The following is a 16,042-nucleotide window of genomic DNA, read 5'->3' as shown; positions in this document are numbered from 1 at the left end:
TGGAGACGGGAGCCCGCCCCTCGCGCGCCGGCCGCGGCGGCCATCTTTACTCCGGGCTGGGAAGGCGTCCCGCGGCGACGATAGAGACGTTTGGGCAGCCATGTTAGGTTTGGGCAAGGGCTTCTCGTCCGTTCTCCGCTTCCGCCACCCCGCTTCCGGCCGCGGGCCGCCCGGGAGCCGCGCTTCGAGGGACGCCGCCGCGGGCGGGCGAGGTTAGCGCGCGGCACTAAGCGGCCGGGGCTCTCGGGGCGGGCGGCGGGCTCTGCCGTCCTTAGCGCCGGTGCTCCTCGCCCGGAGCCTGGGCACAGTGCCCTGGGGGCCCGGGGCCCGCGTTTCCCCTCTGCCCGCGCCCCCTGGCCCGGGAACCGAGGTGGAAGTGGAACCGAGACGAGCGTGCTCCGGCTCTGGCGACGGACGCGCAGGGCCGCTCGCGGCGGGGCCTCGGCGTCCGCGGCGGCCTGTGAGGGGACAGCGTTCAGTTCCCTGGGGGGGGGCGCGCCCCGGGCCCCCTCACCGGGGTCTGCGGGGCGGGCGGCTTCTGACCTGGGACCCCGGGGGCCGGAGTCCGGTTCCCGCCGAGCAGCTTGTCTTGTGCCGCCGTCTCCGCAGCTTGCGGTGTAGATGCTTGGCGTTTCTTCTTTTTTCCGTGACAGTAAGAGGACTGAACGGCGTATGAGTGTTTCGCAGCCTCCTTCGCTTTACTGGAGCTTAAAACATTATTTTTGTGAGGCGCCTGGGTGGCTCAGTCTGTTGAGCGTCCGACTTTCGCTTGGGTCATGATCTCGCGGTTCGTGGGTTCGAGCCCCGCGTCGGGCTCTGTGCTGACTGCCAGCTCAGAGCCTGGAGCCTGTTTCGGTCTGTGACTCCCTCTCTCTCTGACCCTCCCCTGCTCACGCTGTCTCTCTCTCTCTCTCTCTCCTAGAAATAAATAAAAAATATTTAAAAACAAACAAACATTATTTTTGCTTTTTTAGTTTTTGGGGGAGAGAGAGAGAGAGCACGAGCGCATGTGAGCAGGGGAGAGGGCATCCCAAGCGGCCTCCACACAGAGCTGGCCGTGGGGGCTCGAACTCACGGCCCTGAGGTCATGACCTGAGCCGAAACCAAGAGTCCGTAGCTTAACCGAGGAGCCACCCAAGCCCCCCGGGTCCCAGGAGACTACACACTTAAGTCTCTCTCCAATCACAGGGTAGTTTTAGGGGGACCTGGGCGGCTCTCTCTCCCTCCCCAGCTCCGCCCCTCCCCCCATGCATGTGTGCACACGTGTCCTCAAATAAAAAAGTAAAAAAAGTATTTTTAGCAAACAGTAAGCACTTTCCTTTTGCTTCTGGTCCTTCGGGTTCTGATCAAATTAAATCAAAGCTGCTTTTTTTTCCTTAATGTTTTATTTATTTCTGAGAGAGAGGGAGAGACAGCGTGAGCAGGGGAGGGTCAGAGAGAGAGGGAGACACAGAATCTGAAGCAGCTCCAGGCTCTGAGCTGTCAGCACAGAGCCCGACCCAGGACTCGAACCCACGAACCGTGAGATCATGACCTGAGCCGAAGTTGGACACTCAACCGACTGAGTCACCCAGGTGCCCCTCAAACCTGTTTGAAGAGTAGCCAGAAATACAAGGAAGAATTTGCCGTCTTCCCGCCGCACAAATGGGAGACTGCAGGTGCCCCCCAGGAAGCCCTGGGCTGTCGGCTCCTCTGCAAATCGCCCTGCTGGCAGCTGGCTGATTCCAGGGACCCGCTGCGGGCACACCTGTCCGAACGCCTCAAGGACACACTCATGCTTTTTGTCCCCTGTGTGCTCATGTTCAGGGGCTCCCCACGGCTTCCAGGGTGAAGTCCAGCACGCAGTGGGGCAGGCGGGCCACCTCCTGCCCTCCTGCGGCTGCCCCTCGCTCGGCCTCCGGCCCCTGTCCCGCATCTCTGCCGGTACCGCTGGGCCCTGCTGCGCGGCCAGAGCGGAGCCTCCACTGCAGGGCCCGTCCCGCTGCCCTCCCGAGCTGGGTCAGCCCAGGGCCCGGCCACCAGGAGGACTGACTCGGTTCTGCAAATAAAGTCTTTTTTCCTGGAAAAATACACAGCTCAGGGTCTGAGATAGCCAGTTAAAGTGTGAAAGGGATGCCTGGGTGGCTCAGGCGAAGCGTCCGACTCGATCTCAGCTCAGGTCTTGATCTCGGGGTCATGAGTTCAAGGCCCACGTTGGGCTCCACGCTCAGTGTCAAGCGTACTTTTATAATTCTTTTGACTGTTTTATTTTACTTTATGAGAAAGAAACAGAGTGTGAGCAGGGGAGAGAGAGAAGGAGACACAGAATCTGAAGCAGCTCCAGGCTCTGAGCCATCAGCACAGAGCCTGATGCAGGGCTTGAACTCATGAACCGCAAGATCATGACCTGAGCCAGTCAGACACTAATTGACTGAGCCACCCAGGTGCCCCAGCCTACTTTTAAAAAAAAATACGAAAGGTGCTCAAGTGTGGTTTTTCTTTGAACATTCTCTTTGGAGGCCTTCTGAGCTACACAAGTTACGGCAGCAGTTCGAAGAGTCACGCTCACCCTTCACCCAGCTCCCCCGGGCGTTAACTCGCGTGTGACTGTGGAAACTCAGGAATCTGCATTTTTGTTTTGTCACAGTGCTCACAGAAGAGCGGCGTCGCTGATCACTGGAGGCACGTGAAGCGGGACAGCTCGATGGCCGGGAAGAGGACATCGGGTGCCAGCAGGCAGCGCTGGCTGCTGGGGCTGCTGGTGGCCGTGGGCGCCGTCCACCTCCTCAGCTGCCCCTACTCCAAAGTGGAGGAGAGCTTCAGTCTGCAGGCCGCGCACGACTTGCTCTACCACCGGCTGGACGTGGACAAGGTGAGTACCCGTGTCCCAGGCCACATGGCAGCCCCCGGCCGGGGCATGCGCTGAGCCCCCTTCTCCCTGCAGTATGACCACCTGGAGTTCCCCGGCGTGGTCCCCAGGACGTTCCTCGGACCACTGGCCCTGGCGGTGCTCTCCAGCCCCGCGGTCTGCGTGCTGTCCCTGCTGCAAGCGCCCAAGTTCTATTCCCAGCTAGTAGGTAAGGGGAGTTCGGGCGAGGACGGGGGGAGGGGGCCATGTGAAGTCGGGGCTCCAGTCCGCCGGGCCGAGGCCCCCTCCTTCCGGGCTGTCCTTCTGTCAGGACCGAAGCCACTCGCTGCAGTTGTCCGGAGCTCGGGTTGAGGCCCGAAGTCAGCCCTTCTTGGAGTGTGACCCGGGACAGGTAACTGGGCACCTGTCAGTCTGTTCCCGAGCCCGTGAGGCGCGGGTGCCGGCTGACCTGTCCCCGGCCGCCGCGGCAGGAGGTAAAGCATGCGCACGCGTCTCCCGCGGTGGCCACAGAGGGGCCGCTGGCTGCGCCTGGAGAGCCCGTTCCCCCCGGGGCAGCGTGGTTCCTGCATCGGGGGCCTCGCCTTCCCCACCCAGAGGCCACGTCCACAGGGATTTGTGTGGAGCCTCCTGGGTCTTCCCCCGTGCTGTATATTTTTTAAAACTAAATTCAGAACGTTCTATGCGTGTCTTTCTGCAACGTCACTGTTAGCTGACAGTCACCATTTTTCCATCGTGGTGAATTTTTATCATGGCTGCGCCCAGATGGTATTTGGACCCCCCCCCCCACCCTCCGGAGGCAGCATATTAAAGACACAGGCCCCGGGGAAGAAGCTGCTTCTTGAGCGACTGCATTAGGAAATGGAAATCCTCCGTAGCGGGGCCAGCTGCATGGGCTGTGCCGGTTCGGGGGGTGTTGGGGAGCCCCAGACAGTCTCCTTCCCTTGGGAAGGGCGCCCCTGGATGTGTCCTGTCCCCTCGGCGTGTGCTGCGGTGATGAGGTCATGCCGTCCTGCACACACTGCCTGCCCTGCCCAGTGTCTGTGTCCCCTAAGCCCTCTGCCCAGGCTACATGGCCACAGTGAAGCTCTAGGGTCCCCTCTTTCAAGGTGGCTTCACTGCCACCTTGTTGTTAAGTCACCACTGCGAGTGACGCTGGCGGGGAGCTGCTTCACGCCCTGCACGCCGCGGGCCACTCACTGCGCCCTCTTTGTTTAGTCAGAGCCATCCTGGGACTTGGCGTGATCTTGGGACTCTGGACTTTACAAAAAGAAGTGAGGCGGCAGTTCGGGGCCACGGTGGCCACCATGTTCTGCTGGGTGACGGCCACTCAGTTCCACCTGATGTTCTACTGCACGCGGACGCTCCCCAACGTGCTGGCCCTGTCCGTGGGTAGGTGGTTGCTGAGCTGCACCCTCATGGGCGCACACAGGCCGCAGCGGCCCGGTGAGGGGTGTCCGTCAGAAACGCCCGGTGCCAGATGGAGGCGTGCTTCCCGGCAGGTGGCAGGGGCCGCGTGCAGGGGTCTCCCTGCTCTGCAGACGGCGAGTGAGGCCGGAGAGAAGCTGCTTGCGGGCCAGACGGAAGCTCTGTCCGAGCGTCCTGGGGGTGACCCAGGCCGACGGGGAGAGGCCGTGGATGGTGTGGGCTTGGGGGGTCTGTGCCGGTCGGAGCAGAGGCGTGGCCCAGACCTCAGCTTGCCTGGGGAAGGTGGCAGGCAGGGCGCCGGGCCGAATGACCCCCCCTGGGGGCCAGCGGGACACACTGCAGGCCGGGTGCGCAGAGAGGAGGGGAGGCTGGAGCAGAGCCTAGGCCGTTTCAGAGCGGGTGCCCGGGTCCCGGTGCAGTCAGGCCGCAGAAGCGGCCTCAGGCTGTGTGGTGGCGCTGTGTCAGCGGATCAGGTGTGAATGGCGTGTACGGTCTTCTGGAGGGTTCCGTGTGGCTCTCACCAGGAGGAAGTGAGTGGCCCGCAGCGGCACCCCGTGTCTTGCAGTCCTGCCCGCGCTCACGGCCTGGCTGCAGCTGAAGTGGGCCCGCTTCATCCGGCTCTCGGCCTTGGCCATCCTGGTGTTCCGAGCGGAGCTGAGCCTGTTCCTGGGCCTCGTGCTGCTGCTGCTGCTGCGCTCCCGGAGGGTGACGGTGGCGCGGGCTGTGCGCTGCGCCCTGCCGGCCGGGGTTCTCTGCTTAGGTGAGTGGGAGCCGCCGCGGCTGCTGTGACCAAAAGCGGGGCTCTGGGGAGAGTTGACCTTAATCCCCGGCAGAGACGAAATGTCTGCGCGTCTCCATCCGTGGGCCCTCCTTGTCCTGGCCGGGAGGGGCGGCTGGCCCCGTGTGGGGAGCCCAGGTCCCGACGCGCCATCCCCGTCCCCTGAGGCAGGTGGCTCGTGGCTTCCGTGCAGATGCCGCTGCTTCACGGGACACGTACCTGAGACCTGGGCTCTGGGGCCGCCGTTCACGCCGCGGTGGCGGAGCCCGAATTTCTCGGTGGCCGTGTTCTTCCCTGAGGGTCTCCTCTGTCTCACCAGGCCTGACGGTCGCCGTGGACTCCTGGTTTTGGCGACACCTCGTGTGGCCGGAGGGAAAGGTGCTTTGGTACAACACCGTCCTGAACAAGAGTTCCAACTGGGGCGTATCCTTCTGCTGGGTCTGCTGGCCGGGGCGGTCACCCCTGGCCTCACTCAGGCGCCGCACCCCTGCTGTTGGGCGCCGTTTCTCTTAGCCTTCAGGGTCGTTTTTGATGATAACCTGTAACATTTTGCCGCAGACGGTCAGCACGCGCACGGCGGGGTACAGCGTGCCGGCCCCAGTGCACCCGTCCCGTGGGGGCAGGTTGCTCCGTGGGGGGCAGGCGGCCGGGGCCCCAGGTGCCGCAGGGTGGGAGCGCCTGTCGGCCGTGACTCGCTGGCGTGTGGCTCCTTGACCCTGCGCCCGCAGACCTCGCCGCTGCTGTGGTATTTCTACTCGGCCCTGCCCCGCGGCCTGGGCTGCAGCCTGCTCTTCGTGCCGCTGGGCGCCGTGGACAGGCGGGCCCTGGCGCTGCTGCTGCCCTCGCTGGGCTTCGTGGGCCTGTACTCGCTGCTCCCGCACAAGGAGCTGCGGTTCATCATCTACTCCTTCCCGGTGCTCAACGTCGTGGCCGCCAGGGGCTGCGCCTGCCTGTGAGTGTCCTGCTGTCCCCACTCCCGCAGCCACGCCGCACACGCTCGCTGTCACACGGGGGAGGCGCTTAGGTGGACAGACGCTGCTGAGCGGGCGCCTGCGTTGGAGGGGGACGGCCGAGGGCGGGTCGGGCTGGCCTCGCGCCCAGCGTGTCGGTCCGTCCAGTCAGTCGGGCCGCTGTCCACACGGCTGTGCTGACCGTCCCGGGCTCCGTCCTCGGGGAGGACGTCCCCGGAGTGGCCCCTGCCTGGGGTGGCTGAGTGGGCTTCAGCCAGGGGGATGGTCTCTGGGGCTGACTTCCCTGAAGGGACAGCCTCCCCCCCCCCCCAGCAGAGAGTGGCACTGTTTGTCCGAGCGGATGATGGGCAGGAGGGAAGGGGAAGGGCAGGAAGTGCTCGGCCCCGGGGCTTGAGGCCCACGGTGGTGGCCTGGGGCTTTCCGAGGAAGGGAGAAGTCTCCACAGCAGAACGTAGGTGCCCCTGAGGGGGGCGCCCGGGGTGCAGGCAGGGCGGTCGAGCGGGGCTGCCCTTCCCAGGGGCAACTGCTGTGGCAGGAACTGGAGTGACGGTGGTGCGGCTGGGGGGGGCGGCCCCGGGGAGCCGGGAGAGGCCGTGCTCCCAAAGAGCCAACACCCGTCAAGGGCAGGAAGTGCTGTGTCCCTGCGCCACCCTGGACACAAGCCTCAGCCTTGGGGGCCCCATCTGGGCTCAGCGATGGGCTTGGTGCTGGAGGGACGTGCACCCGACCCGGGGGGGCAGGGGGGACGTGCACCTTACCCGGGGGCGCAGGGGGGACGTGCACCTTACCCGGGGGGGCAGGGGGGACGTGCACCTTACCTGAGGGGGCAGGAGGCTGCTCAGAGCGACAGGCAGACACTACTTCAGGGGTCGAGTCAGGAGGGAGGACCCTGCTCATGGAAACTCCGGGTATCTCAGGTTAGCAGAGCTGGGGCGAACCACGGACAGACTTTGCCCGAGACTGTGTGGTAAGGGGGGGGTCTGTGAACCGATCCCCTCTGAAACGAGGCCGCAGACTCCCCAGGCCGGTGTTGCCGGGGGAGAGGGAACCCTTCCGTGAAACACACTCTTTCCAGGCTGAACAACTACAGGAAGTCTTGGCTGTATAAGCTGGGCTCCGTCCTTGTGGTAGGACACCTGGTAGTGAATGCCACCTACTCGGCCACGGCCCTGTACGTGTCCCACTTCAACTATCCTGGCGGCGTGGCGATGCAGCGGCTGCACGAGCTGGTGGCCCCCGGGACAGGTGGGTGCTTGGGGCCGAGCGGGGCCGGCGGCAGCTCTGGCAGGGGGTCGGGGGGCCCGCCGGCTCACCGTTCTGACTGAGCACACGTGGCCATCCACAGATGTCGTCGTGCACATTGACGTGGCTGCTGCGCAGACCGGCGTGTCTCGGTTCCTGGAAGTCAACAGTGCCTGGAGGTGTGTTCCCGCCTTTTGTGACTGCAGGTGGTGGCGCCCCTCACAGCGGCCACGCGTGGGCTCCCTGGGGGCACGCTGGCACCAGGGGCTGGCACGGGCCCACAGGTGCAAGGCCATGTTCTTCCCTTGCAGGTACGAGAAAAGGGAGGATGTGCAGCCAGGGTCGGGGCACATGCTGGCCTACACGCACCTCCTCATGGAGGCGGCCCCCGCGCGGCTGGCGCTCTACAGGGACACGCACCGGGTCCTGTCCAGCATCACGGGCACCACCGGGGTGAGTCTGAACCTGACCCGGCTCCCTCCCCTCGACTTCAACCTGCAGACCAAGCTGGTGCTTCTGGAGAGACTCGGCCGGCACCCTGGCAAGTGAGGCGAGACGGAGAGTCGAACGGGGGGCGAGCCTTGTACGGACGCCTCAGAGGACAGGCCGGGTCCTGCACGGCCACCCTGGACACTGCAGGGGCCCTAGGCCTTGCCCGGGGGCCTCTCCCTTCAGGGGAGATTGTGTGAGACTCTGTGAAGAGGTAACACGGGAACCCCGGCGCTCCCCCCACCCCTGCCCATGCCCCAAGCTGCGGGAAGAGCCTTCGTGGGCACAGGCACACCGCGCCGACCCAGCTCACGTGAAATTTTGGGAATTTCGAGAGGAATGAGAATAAAATTTGAACGTTTCCTTATTAGAGATCTCCTGATACGTGCTGTTTCTAGAGGCTGCTTTCACAGAGGGTGTGTTTTAAGTGGTGACCCTGGCACCTTTACATTTTAATGAACGAGAATCCACTAGGTGCCCAAAGTGCACGTGACATGAGCAGACATTGAAGATGACGCAGGAAACGGGCGCACCGCACATGCACACGCAGACCGTGTTCGCTCACACCGCATGCACTCCTGCCGAGCACACTTGCGCTGCACGTATCACTCATCCCGCACGCACACACATGCCACGCATGCTCACCCATGCACACGCACACCTTGTGCACAGACACACCAGGTGTGCTCATACTACATGTGCACACGTCACCTGCACCCCTACCTCATGCACTCATGCCACACACGTGCACGCGCATAAAGGATATTTTTTCTGAGCCGTTCAAGAGAGTGCTTATGGCCTGCAGCGCTTCAGCGTGTCCCGGGAGGGAGGTGACGGCATTTCCCACCTTAGCTGCTGTGTCTCCGCGGCCGCCGACGGGTAATGTGTGCGGACACGTCCACTGGGCGCGCTTCCCCCAGCCTCTCCCCGACGGGCCCCTCCTGTGACTCCGCGGCTGGCGCTTAGCGCTCTACAGAGCCACTCCTGCCTTTTCCCTTTTATCTACTTGTCCACGGGGTCTACCACGTGCGCGTCGCCGGCGTCTGCGTGGGCTCTGGCACGTGCGCGTCGCCGGCGTCTATGTCTCACTCGTAGAGCTGGTCAGCGCTCAAGCGTTGGTCGTGGGGTGTCAGCACGCGTCTGTGGGTCGCCGCTGGGCCTTGACGGTCTGAGTCCCCCCGACTCCCCCCGTGCCCACACCGTGCCGGGTTCGCACGGGGAGCTGTCTGGGGTGACGTGTCATCGCTCCCCTACTTCCTGGCACGAGGCTCCAGGGCCCCTCCATCCCAGCCCGGAAATCAGCCATGTGTCCGGGGGCCCTGCCTCCTCTTGGGGGCGGGTGTAGAGACCTGGATGCAAAACGTGCGTGTAGCTCTCGGGATGTCTGTCTCTAGGCCCTGTCTGTGGACAGCGAGGGGGGACGGGCACGCTTGCACGCACACACACACACGCACGTGCACCTGTGAGAGACCACACGCCCCCACCGACACCTCCAGGCCCACCTCCGTGGGCTTGGTTGCCCGCCTGGCTCCAGACCTGTACCTCCGCCCCCCACGCTGAGGATCGTCCCCAGCGACCAGGTTCACGGTCAAATGCCGTGTGTGCAAGTTCCTTGGATGAGCCTGCCTTCACTGTGGCAGTTTTTCGTTTAAAATAGGACTGGGCTCGTGTCTTTCCATTTGCCTCCAGTCTCCGGATCCGGTAAACGTGACTGCGCCTCAGAAACCGGGGCCGTGGCTCCCTCCCGCTCCTCCCCCACGTTTTCTAACTACTGTCCCCGTGTTCTGGTTGGTCCTTCTTGTGAAGATGTGCAGATACACACAGGCTCGTTCCCTGCCCGCGTGCTTGCTGCAGCTGTTCCTTCTGGAAATCACTCCTCTTCTCAGACGTTCCTCCTTCGTGGAACCACGTACTACTTGGTGTGGATGAGCCGTGGTTGAGGCAGCCAGCCTCCTGGCTGCTGGCATGTTCGTGGTTGCCAGGACTTTGCAACTCCCAGCAGAGCTGCGTGAGTAAGCTCACATACGTGTCCTCTCATGCTGTTTGAGGAGTGTCTGTATGATGCATTCCTACAGGTGGGAAGGCGAGGTCACGGAAGCGTGGACCCGTTCTGCTGGGTCCTGCCACATCGCCCTGCCCTGGCCTCGCTGGTCTCGTGGCGAGGCAATGGTGTCTTGGACTTTGCTTCGTTCCTTTTTTTTTTTTTTTAATGTTTTTATTTCTGAGAGAGAGAGACAGTGTGAGCAGGGGAGGGTCAGAGAGAGAGGGAGACACAGAATCTGAAGCAGCTCCAGGCTCTGAGCTGTCAGCACAGAGCCCGACGCAGGGCTCGAACCCATGAACTGTGAGATCATGACCTGAGCTGAAGTACACTTAGCCAACTGAGCCACCCAGGTGCCCCATTTCTTTTCTTTTTTTTTAAATGTTTATTTATTTTGAGGCAGAGAGAGAACAAGTTAGGGAGGGGCAGACAGAAGGGAATAGAGAGATTCCCAAGCAGGCTCCCCACTATTAGCACAGAGCCTGATGCAGGGCTTGCACCCATGAACCGTGAGGTCATGACCTGAGCCGAAGTCAAGAGTCGACGGTTAACCAGCTGAGCCCCCAGGCTCCCCTTTGCTTCATTTTTTCACAAGTGAAGGTGAGCATCTTCATAGATGTAAGAACTATCTGTTTTTATAAGTTGTCTGTTCATAGATTTTGTCCATTTTCCATCGGACTTGGACGTTTTGCTCTCATTTTATATGTATCTACGTATATACATACATTACTAGGGTATTTGCCCTTCATTTCCAACATAAGCTGCACATTCTCCTTTTGTCACTTATCTCCGGACTCGAGTGTGAAGTGAAGAGCCTTCCCAGGTGGAGGTTTATTGCCCATTTCTTGCCTGGCATCCTGGGTGGGAAGCTTTTCGCACAGTCAGCTCCACCGTGTTTTCTGTCCATGTCTGCTCGGTGTCTCTTCTGCATGTAGGCTTTGGGTCCATTTGGAGCTCACTTTTGTTTGTGTGAGGCGTAGGCCTTCTTTCCTCTTTCTCCAAGTGGCTGTCCACTTACTAAAGGCCCATCGTTGCCTCAGAGATGTGAAGTCACACACCGAACGTGCACGTTTCAGGTTTGGGCAACTATGGAGAAAGCTGCTCTAAACATCTGTGCGCAGCTTTTTGTGAGGACCCGTGGCTCCAGCTCCGTGGAAATACCAGGGAGCACGACTACTGTAAGGTAGGAGTATGTTTAGTTTTTTTTTTTTTAATGTTTTTTTTTATTTATTTGTAGGAGAGAGAGAGAGACAGCGTGAGCAGGGGAGGGTCAGAGAGAGAGGGAGTCACAGACTGAAACAGGCTCCAGGCTCNAACTTTTGGTGGAGCATGTGACCAATAGCATGGCCATCTTTAAAAGTTAGTAACTCTAGGGAAATCATTATGTACTCTTGTCAGATATACCGTATTTAGAGGCTGATTTTTATTTTTATTTTTATTTTTTTAAATATTTTTATTTATTTCTAGGAGAGAGAGAGACACATCGTGAGCAGGGGAGGGTCGGAGAGAGAGGGAGACACAGATTCCCAAATAGGCTCCAGGCTCTGAGCTGGCAGTCAGCACAGAGCCCGACGCGGGGCTCGAACCCATGAACCGCGAGATTGTGACCTAAGCGAAAGTCGGACGCTTAACCGACTAAGCCACCCAGGCGCCCCAGAGTATGTTTAGTTTTGCAAGACACGGCCGGGCTGTGCTCCAGCGTGGCCGCACCATCTGCGTCCCTCCGGCAGCGGTGCTCCACAGCCTCCTGGCACTCGGTGCTGTCGGCGCTCTGGATACGGCCCCTCTGAGGGGCGCGTGGCGGCCCTTGTTTTAACGTGCGTTTGCCGGATGCGCGTGATGTGATGCTTACCTGGTGTCTATACGTCTCTGGTGTCCATCAGTGTCTCTAAGCCTGTTTTCCAACTGAATTGTTTCCTTGCTGTTGAGTTTTAAGGGTTCTTTGTATATTTTGAATATCAGCCCTTTATCAGATGTGGCTTTTGCACAGGTGTTCTCCCGGCCTGGTCTCTGCATCCTCTTGACATTGTCCATCACGGAGCAGAGAATTTTAATTTTAACCCAGTCTAGCTATCAGTTCTCTCTTTCATGGATCGTGCCTTTGGTGTTGCATCTGAAAACTCATCTCCACACTCAAGGTCATCTAGGTTTTCTCCTGTCACCTTCTAGGAATTTTATAGTTTTGCATTTACATTTAAGTATGTGGTTGATTTTGCGTGATGTTTATGAAGGGTGTGGGTCTGTGTTTAGCTTCTGCGTGTGTGAGTGAGTGTGTGAGTGTGTGAGGCGTGAGTGGATATACAGCTCTGGCACCATTAGCTGAAGAGCCCATCTTTACTCCCTTGTGTTGTCTTTGCTCCTTCGTCAAAGATCACGTGACTGGATTTATGGAGATCTATTTCTAGACTACTTTGTTTCACCGATCAATTTGTATATTGTTTTGTCAACACCACATCGTCCTGATTAACTGTAGCTTTATAGTAAGGCTTGAAGCGAGGCAGAGTCAGTCTTCCAACTTTGTTCTTCTTCAATATTCTGGTGGCTATTCTGGGTCTTCTGCTTCTCCATGTAAACTTCAGAATTGTTTTGTCGACATCCATAAAATAACTTGCTGAGATTTGATCAAAATTGCATTGATCTATAGATGAGGTTGGAAAGACCTGACATCTTGACAATATTGAGTCTTCTTATCTGTGAACATAGGCTGCCTCCCCAATTGTTTAGTTGATTTTGCTCATCAGAATTTTGTTCTTTTCCTCATTTAAATGTTGTATATATTTTGTTAGATTTATGCCTAAATGTTTCGCTTTTTGAGTGCTAACATAAATGGTATTGTTTTTAATTTCAAATAACACGTGTTCATTGGCAGCATGTAGGACAGAATTGACTTTTGTATGTTCACCGTGTTTCGTGGAGCCTTACTGTAACTGCTTAGTTCCAGAAGCCTTCTCGTCAATTCTCTTAGGATTTCTACTCAGATGATTATGTCATCTGTGAGCAAAGGCCGTGTTATTTCTTCCATTGCAATCTGTGTACCTTTTATTTCCTTTTCGTGTCTTGTTGCATTAGCTAGCACTTCCAGTTCAGCGTTGAAAAGGATGGTGAGAGAGGACATCCTTGCCGTGTACCTCATCTAATGGGAAAGTTTTGAGCATCTCACCATTAAGTGTAATGATAGCTGTAGGCTTTTTATAATGGTTCTTTATCAAGTTGAGGAAGGCCCCCTTTATCCCTAGTTTACTGAGAGCTTTTTTTTTTTCTTTTTTCTTTTTTTTCTTTTTATTTATTTCTAGGAAAGAGAGAGAGCGTGAGCAGGGGAGGGTCAGAGAGAGAAGGAGATACAGACTCTGAAACAAGCTCCAGGCTCTGAGCTGGCAGTCAGCACAGAGCCCTACGCGGGGCTCGAACCCACAAACCGCGATATCATGACCTAAGCGAAAGTCGGACGCTTAACCGACTAAGCCACCCAGGCGCCCCTTTACTGAGAGCTTTTATCATGAGTGGCTGTTGGATATGCTTTTCCTGCATCTCTTAATGATCGTGTGATTTTTCTCATTTTGTTACGGAACCTGGTCTGGATCACCTGCCTGAAGAACCAGGTGGCACTCGGGGATCTTGGAAGGCAGGGGGTTTATTTCACACTGGTGGGCTCAGAGGAGCTCACTCTCCAGAGGTCTGAGTCCCGAGCACAAGCATGGGGGACAGTTTATAGTCTAGTAGTGATTCGGTGCGCGCGGCAAGCGGGGCAGGAAGAAGCACCCGGAACGGGAGTCTTCAGTTGGGGCTGCAGTCTCCGCATCAGTCCTGTTTGCCACCTTGTAACAGATTTTTGCCTGCCGTCCCCCCTTTGATGACCCTTGAAACAGATCTAGGCTGTGTTAGAGGCCATCATCCTCATTTATTATGGGCTGGTCCTTTCCCTTAGTTCCTGGACTTTGGTTGTGACTATTCCCGCCTGGTTTCCAAAGTCTCCGAGGAAGATGCAGGTGCCCCCTTCTCGGCAGCGAGGAGGTCAGGCGCCTGTCTGTTCTGGAGGGCATCTCCTGCCAGGGAACTTATGTGGCTCTGCAGGGACACTCGGGAGTCGGCCACCCGTTGGTCCCACAGAAGAGCCTATGCCTCCCATGCCAGTCCCTGTCCCTGGGGCTATTCCTGTCCCGAGGAGGACGGGTAGCCACACTGTGTGCGCATTTAACCTGGGCCTTAGGGCTGAAGGTTTACAAATGGGGCCCAGACTAGAGGCAACCAATACCAACAAAACATCCTACGCGTAAGAGGAAGGTGAGTGCCACCAGGAATCCCCTGCTGCCCCCCCAGCTTTCTGGGATTGGCAGATTCCCTCTGCCAGTCTGATGGCAAGGAGTAAGGATCGTCTATTCATTAGACCAGTGATTCCTCAAATTTCTGCCGTGCATAGACCAGCCAGCTTCCGGGCCGTGGCTGGAGCAGGGCTGAAGATCCTGAGACTCTAGAACTCTCTGGAAGGTCGCTTTGAGCCGGTTCATGGGACTTGGGTCAGTCTTCCAAGTCCGGGGCTCCTCAGGATTGGCCCTCTTGACTCTGGAGCAGTGGACCCATGAAGTGATGTCTGTGACCTCGAGGGCAGTAGTCATGGTCAGAATAACGGCATGAGGCCCAGTCCACTGTGGTCTTTGGCCCCGTGCCCTGGTGAGAAGGGGGACACGGGGTAGTTTAAATGGGGAGAAACCATGAGTTCCTGGTGTGCAGTGGATGCGCAAGAGTGCGATTCATCCGCTCTCCTTTCTCTGAGCTCTGGGGCTGGTTTGCATAAAGTCTACCACGAACGCAGCCCATTATCGCTGTGCGTTGTGGCCAGTGAGCCGAACCGGGGGAACAGTTTCTTCTTTGAACTGCTGGTGGGGGTCGCGGTGTGGATGAGGGGGAGCTGTGTCTACCTCCTTATTAGCTGCTATCTTGGCCACCTTGCCTGCTGGACGATTCCCTCGTGCTACAGGGTCGTCTCCCTTCCGCTGTTCTTTGCCGTGTAGACCTGCAGCTTCTTTTGGAAGCCAGACAGCCTTGAGGAGCTTTGGTATTTCCTCCCTGTTTTTGATGGTCTTCCCCACCGCTGTGAGGAGGCCCCTCTCTTTGTAGGAGGCCCCGTGTGTGTGTACAGTAGCGAAGACCCCCCAGGAGTCGGTGTAGATCCCTCCTCAGAAGGTAGGAAGGTTACAGGGTTCAGTGTCTGCAGTGTTTTAAGAGTGACCCATAGATGCTCACAGAGGAGCCCCTGGTATTGTGCTAGCTGAGACTTGGACAGGCATGAGAGACATGACCGCATGAGGGACCTTGACATTGAGTTCTTGTCCCAGGGTGAGTTTATCTGCCTCCTTAATGAGCAGAACTGTAGCCGCTAGTGCCCTAAGGCACGGTGGCCATCCTGCTGCCACTGGGTCCAGCCTCTTCGACAGGTGTGCTGCTGGCCGGTGCCAAGAGCCAACGGTCTGTGTGAGCACCCTGAGGGTGGCCTTTTTCTTCTCGTGCACAAAGAGATTAAAGGGCTTTTCTGTATTCGGCAGGCCCAGGGCTGGTGCCTGCCCCAAGGTGGCCTTTCTCTCTAGGAAGGAGGCTTCGGCCTCCTCTGTCCAGACGGGGCTCTCAATCCGGCCCTTACCAAGAGATGGTCGGGGGGTCTTGCTATTGCTGAGAATCGGGGGATCCAGATTTGGCAGAATTCCGCAGCCCCCAGGAATTTTTGTAGCCCCCTTAGTTTGGGGCCGGGGTAGGTGGTGATGAGCTCCTTTCTCTCCGGGCCTAGCGCTCTCTTTCCCTGGGTGGGGAGGAAGCCTAAGTACCAGAGTTGCTGTGGGCAGATCCGCGCCTTTCTCCACGAGACCCGATACCCCGAGCCCGACAGAGTTGGGGGAGGGCCGCCGTGCCCTCTGTACGGTGCTCTCGGGTATCGCGGGTGAGGAGCAGGTCATCCGCATAGGAGGGTGCAGCGTGTGGCCTTCCTTGGAAAGCCGGTGAGGTCTCCGGCCGGCGCCTCCCCAGAGACGGTAAGTGAGGTTTTAAACCCAGTGGGAGGCGTGTCCAAGTCAGTCACACCTGACGCCCTGTGTCTGGTTCGGTCCATTCAGGAGCAGACAGGGGTTGGCTCCGGGGGCCAAGTGGAGGCAGAAGAAGGCATCCTTTAAGCCGAGGCAGGTAAGCCAGCTGGCGGAGCCTGGGATCCGGCTGAGGAGGGTGCATGGTTCTGGGACCGCCGGGTGCAAGGAGACAGTTGC

General features: G+C 58.7%; 1 protein-coding gene across 1 annotated transcript; it reads left to right on the top strand.

Moving 5' to 3' along the window:
• The first annotated feature begins 107 nt into the window (after positions 1-107).
• ALG12 (ALG12 alpha-1,6-mannosyltransferase) lies at positions 108-8,123 on the top strand. The gene is made up of 10 exons (XM_039235175.1): positions 108-212; positions 2,627-2,851; positions 2,924-3,056; positions 4,064-4,237; positions 4,839-5,033; positions 5,371-5,474; positions 5,780-6,003; positions 7,098-7,267; positions 7,368-7,443; positions 7,576-8,123. The coding sequence occupies exons 2-10, from the start codon at positions 2,684-2,686 to the stop codon at positions 7,811-7,813; spliced, it is 1,482 nt and encodes a 493-aa protein (XP_039091106.1). The 5' UTR covers positions 108-212; positions 2,627-2,683; the 3' UTR covers positions 7,814-8,123.
• Positions 8,124-16,042: the final 7,919 nt, after the last annotated feature.

Source organism: Hyaena hyaena, unplaced genomic scaffold, assembly GCF_003009895.1.
Source record: "Hyaena hyaena isolate Hyena2069 unplaced genomic scaffold, ASM300989v1 scaffold_4, whole genome shotgun sequence".
NCBI lineage: Eukaryota > Metazoa > Chordata > Mammalia > Carnivora > Hyaenidae > Hyaena > Hyaena hyaena.
The sequence above is the reverse complement of the archived record's forward strand: the minus strand, read 5'-3'. Positions and strand labels throughout refer to the sequence as shown.

Bases quoted from the DNA above. Each gene is read 5' to 3' on its own strand.
- ALG12 (XM_039235175.1), top strand. From the start codon at position 2,684: ATGGCCGGGAAGAGGACATCGGGTGCCAGCAGGCAGCGCTGGCTGCTG. The intron at 5,034-5,370 runs GTGAGTGGGAGC...CTGTCTCACCAG, and splicing joins GGCCGGGGTTCTCTGCTTAG to GCCTGACGGTCGCCGTGGAC. The intron at 6,004-7,097 runs GTGAGTGTCCTG...CACTCTTTCCAG, and splicing joins GCCAGGGGCTGCGCCTGCCT to GCTGAACAACTACAGGAAGT.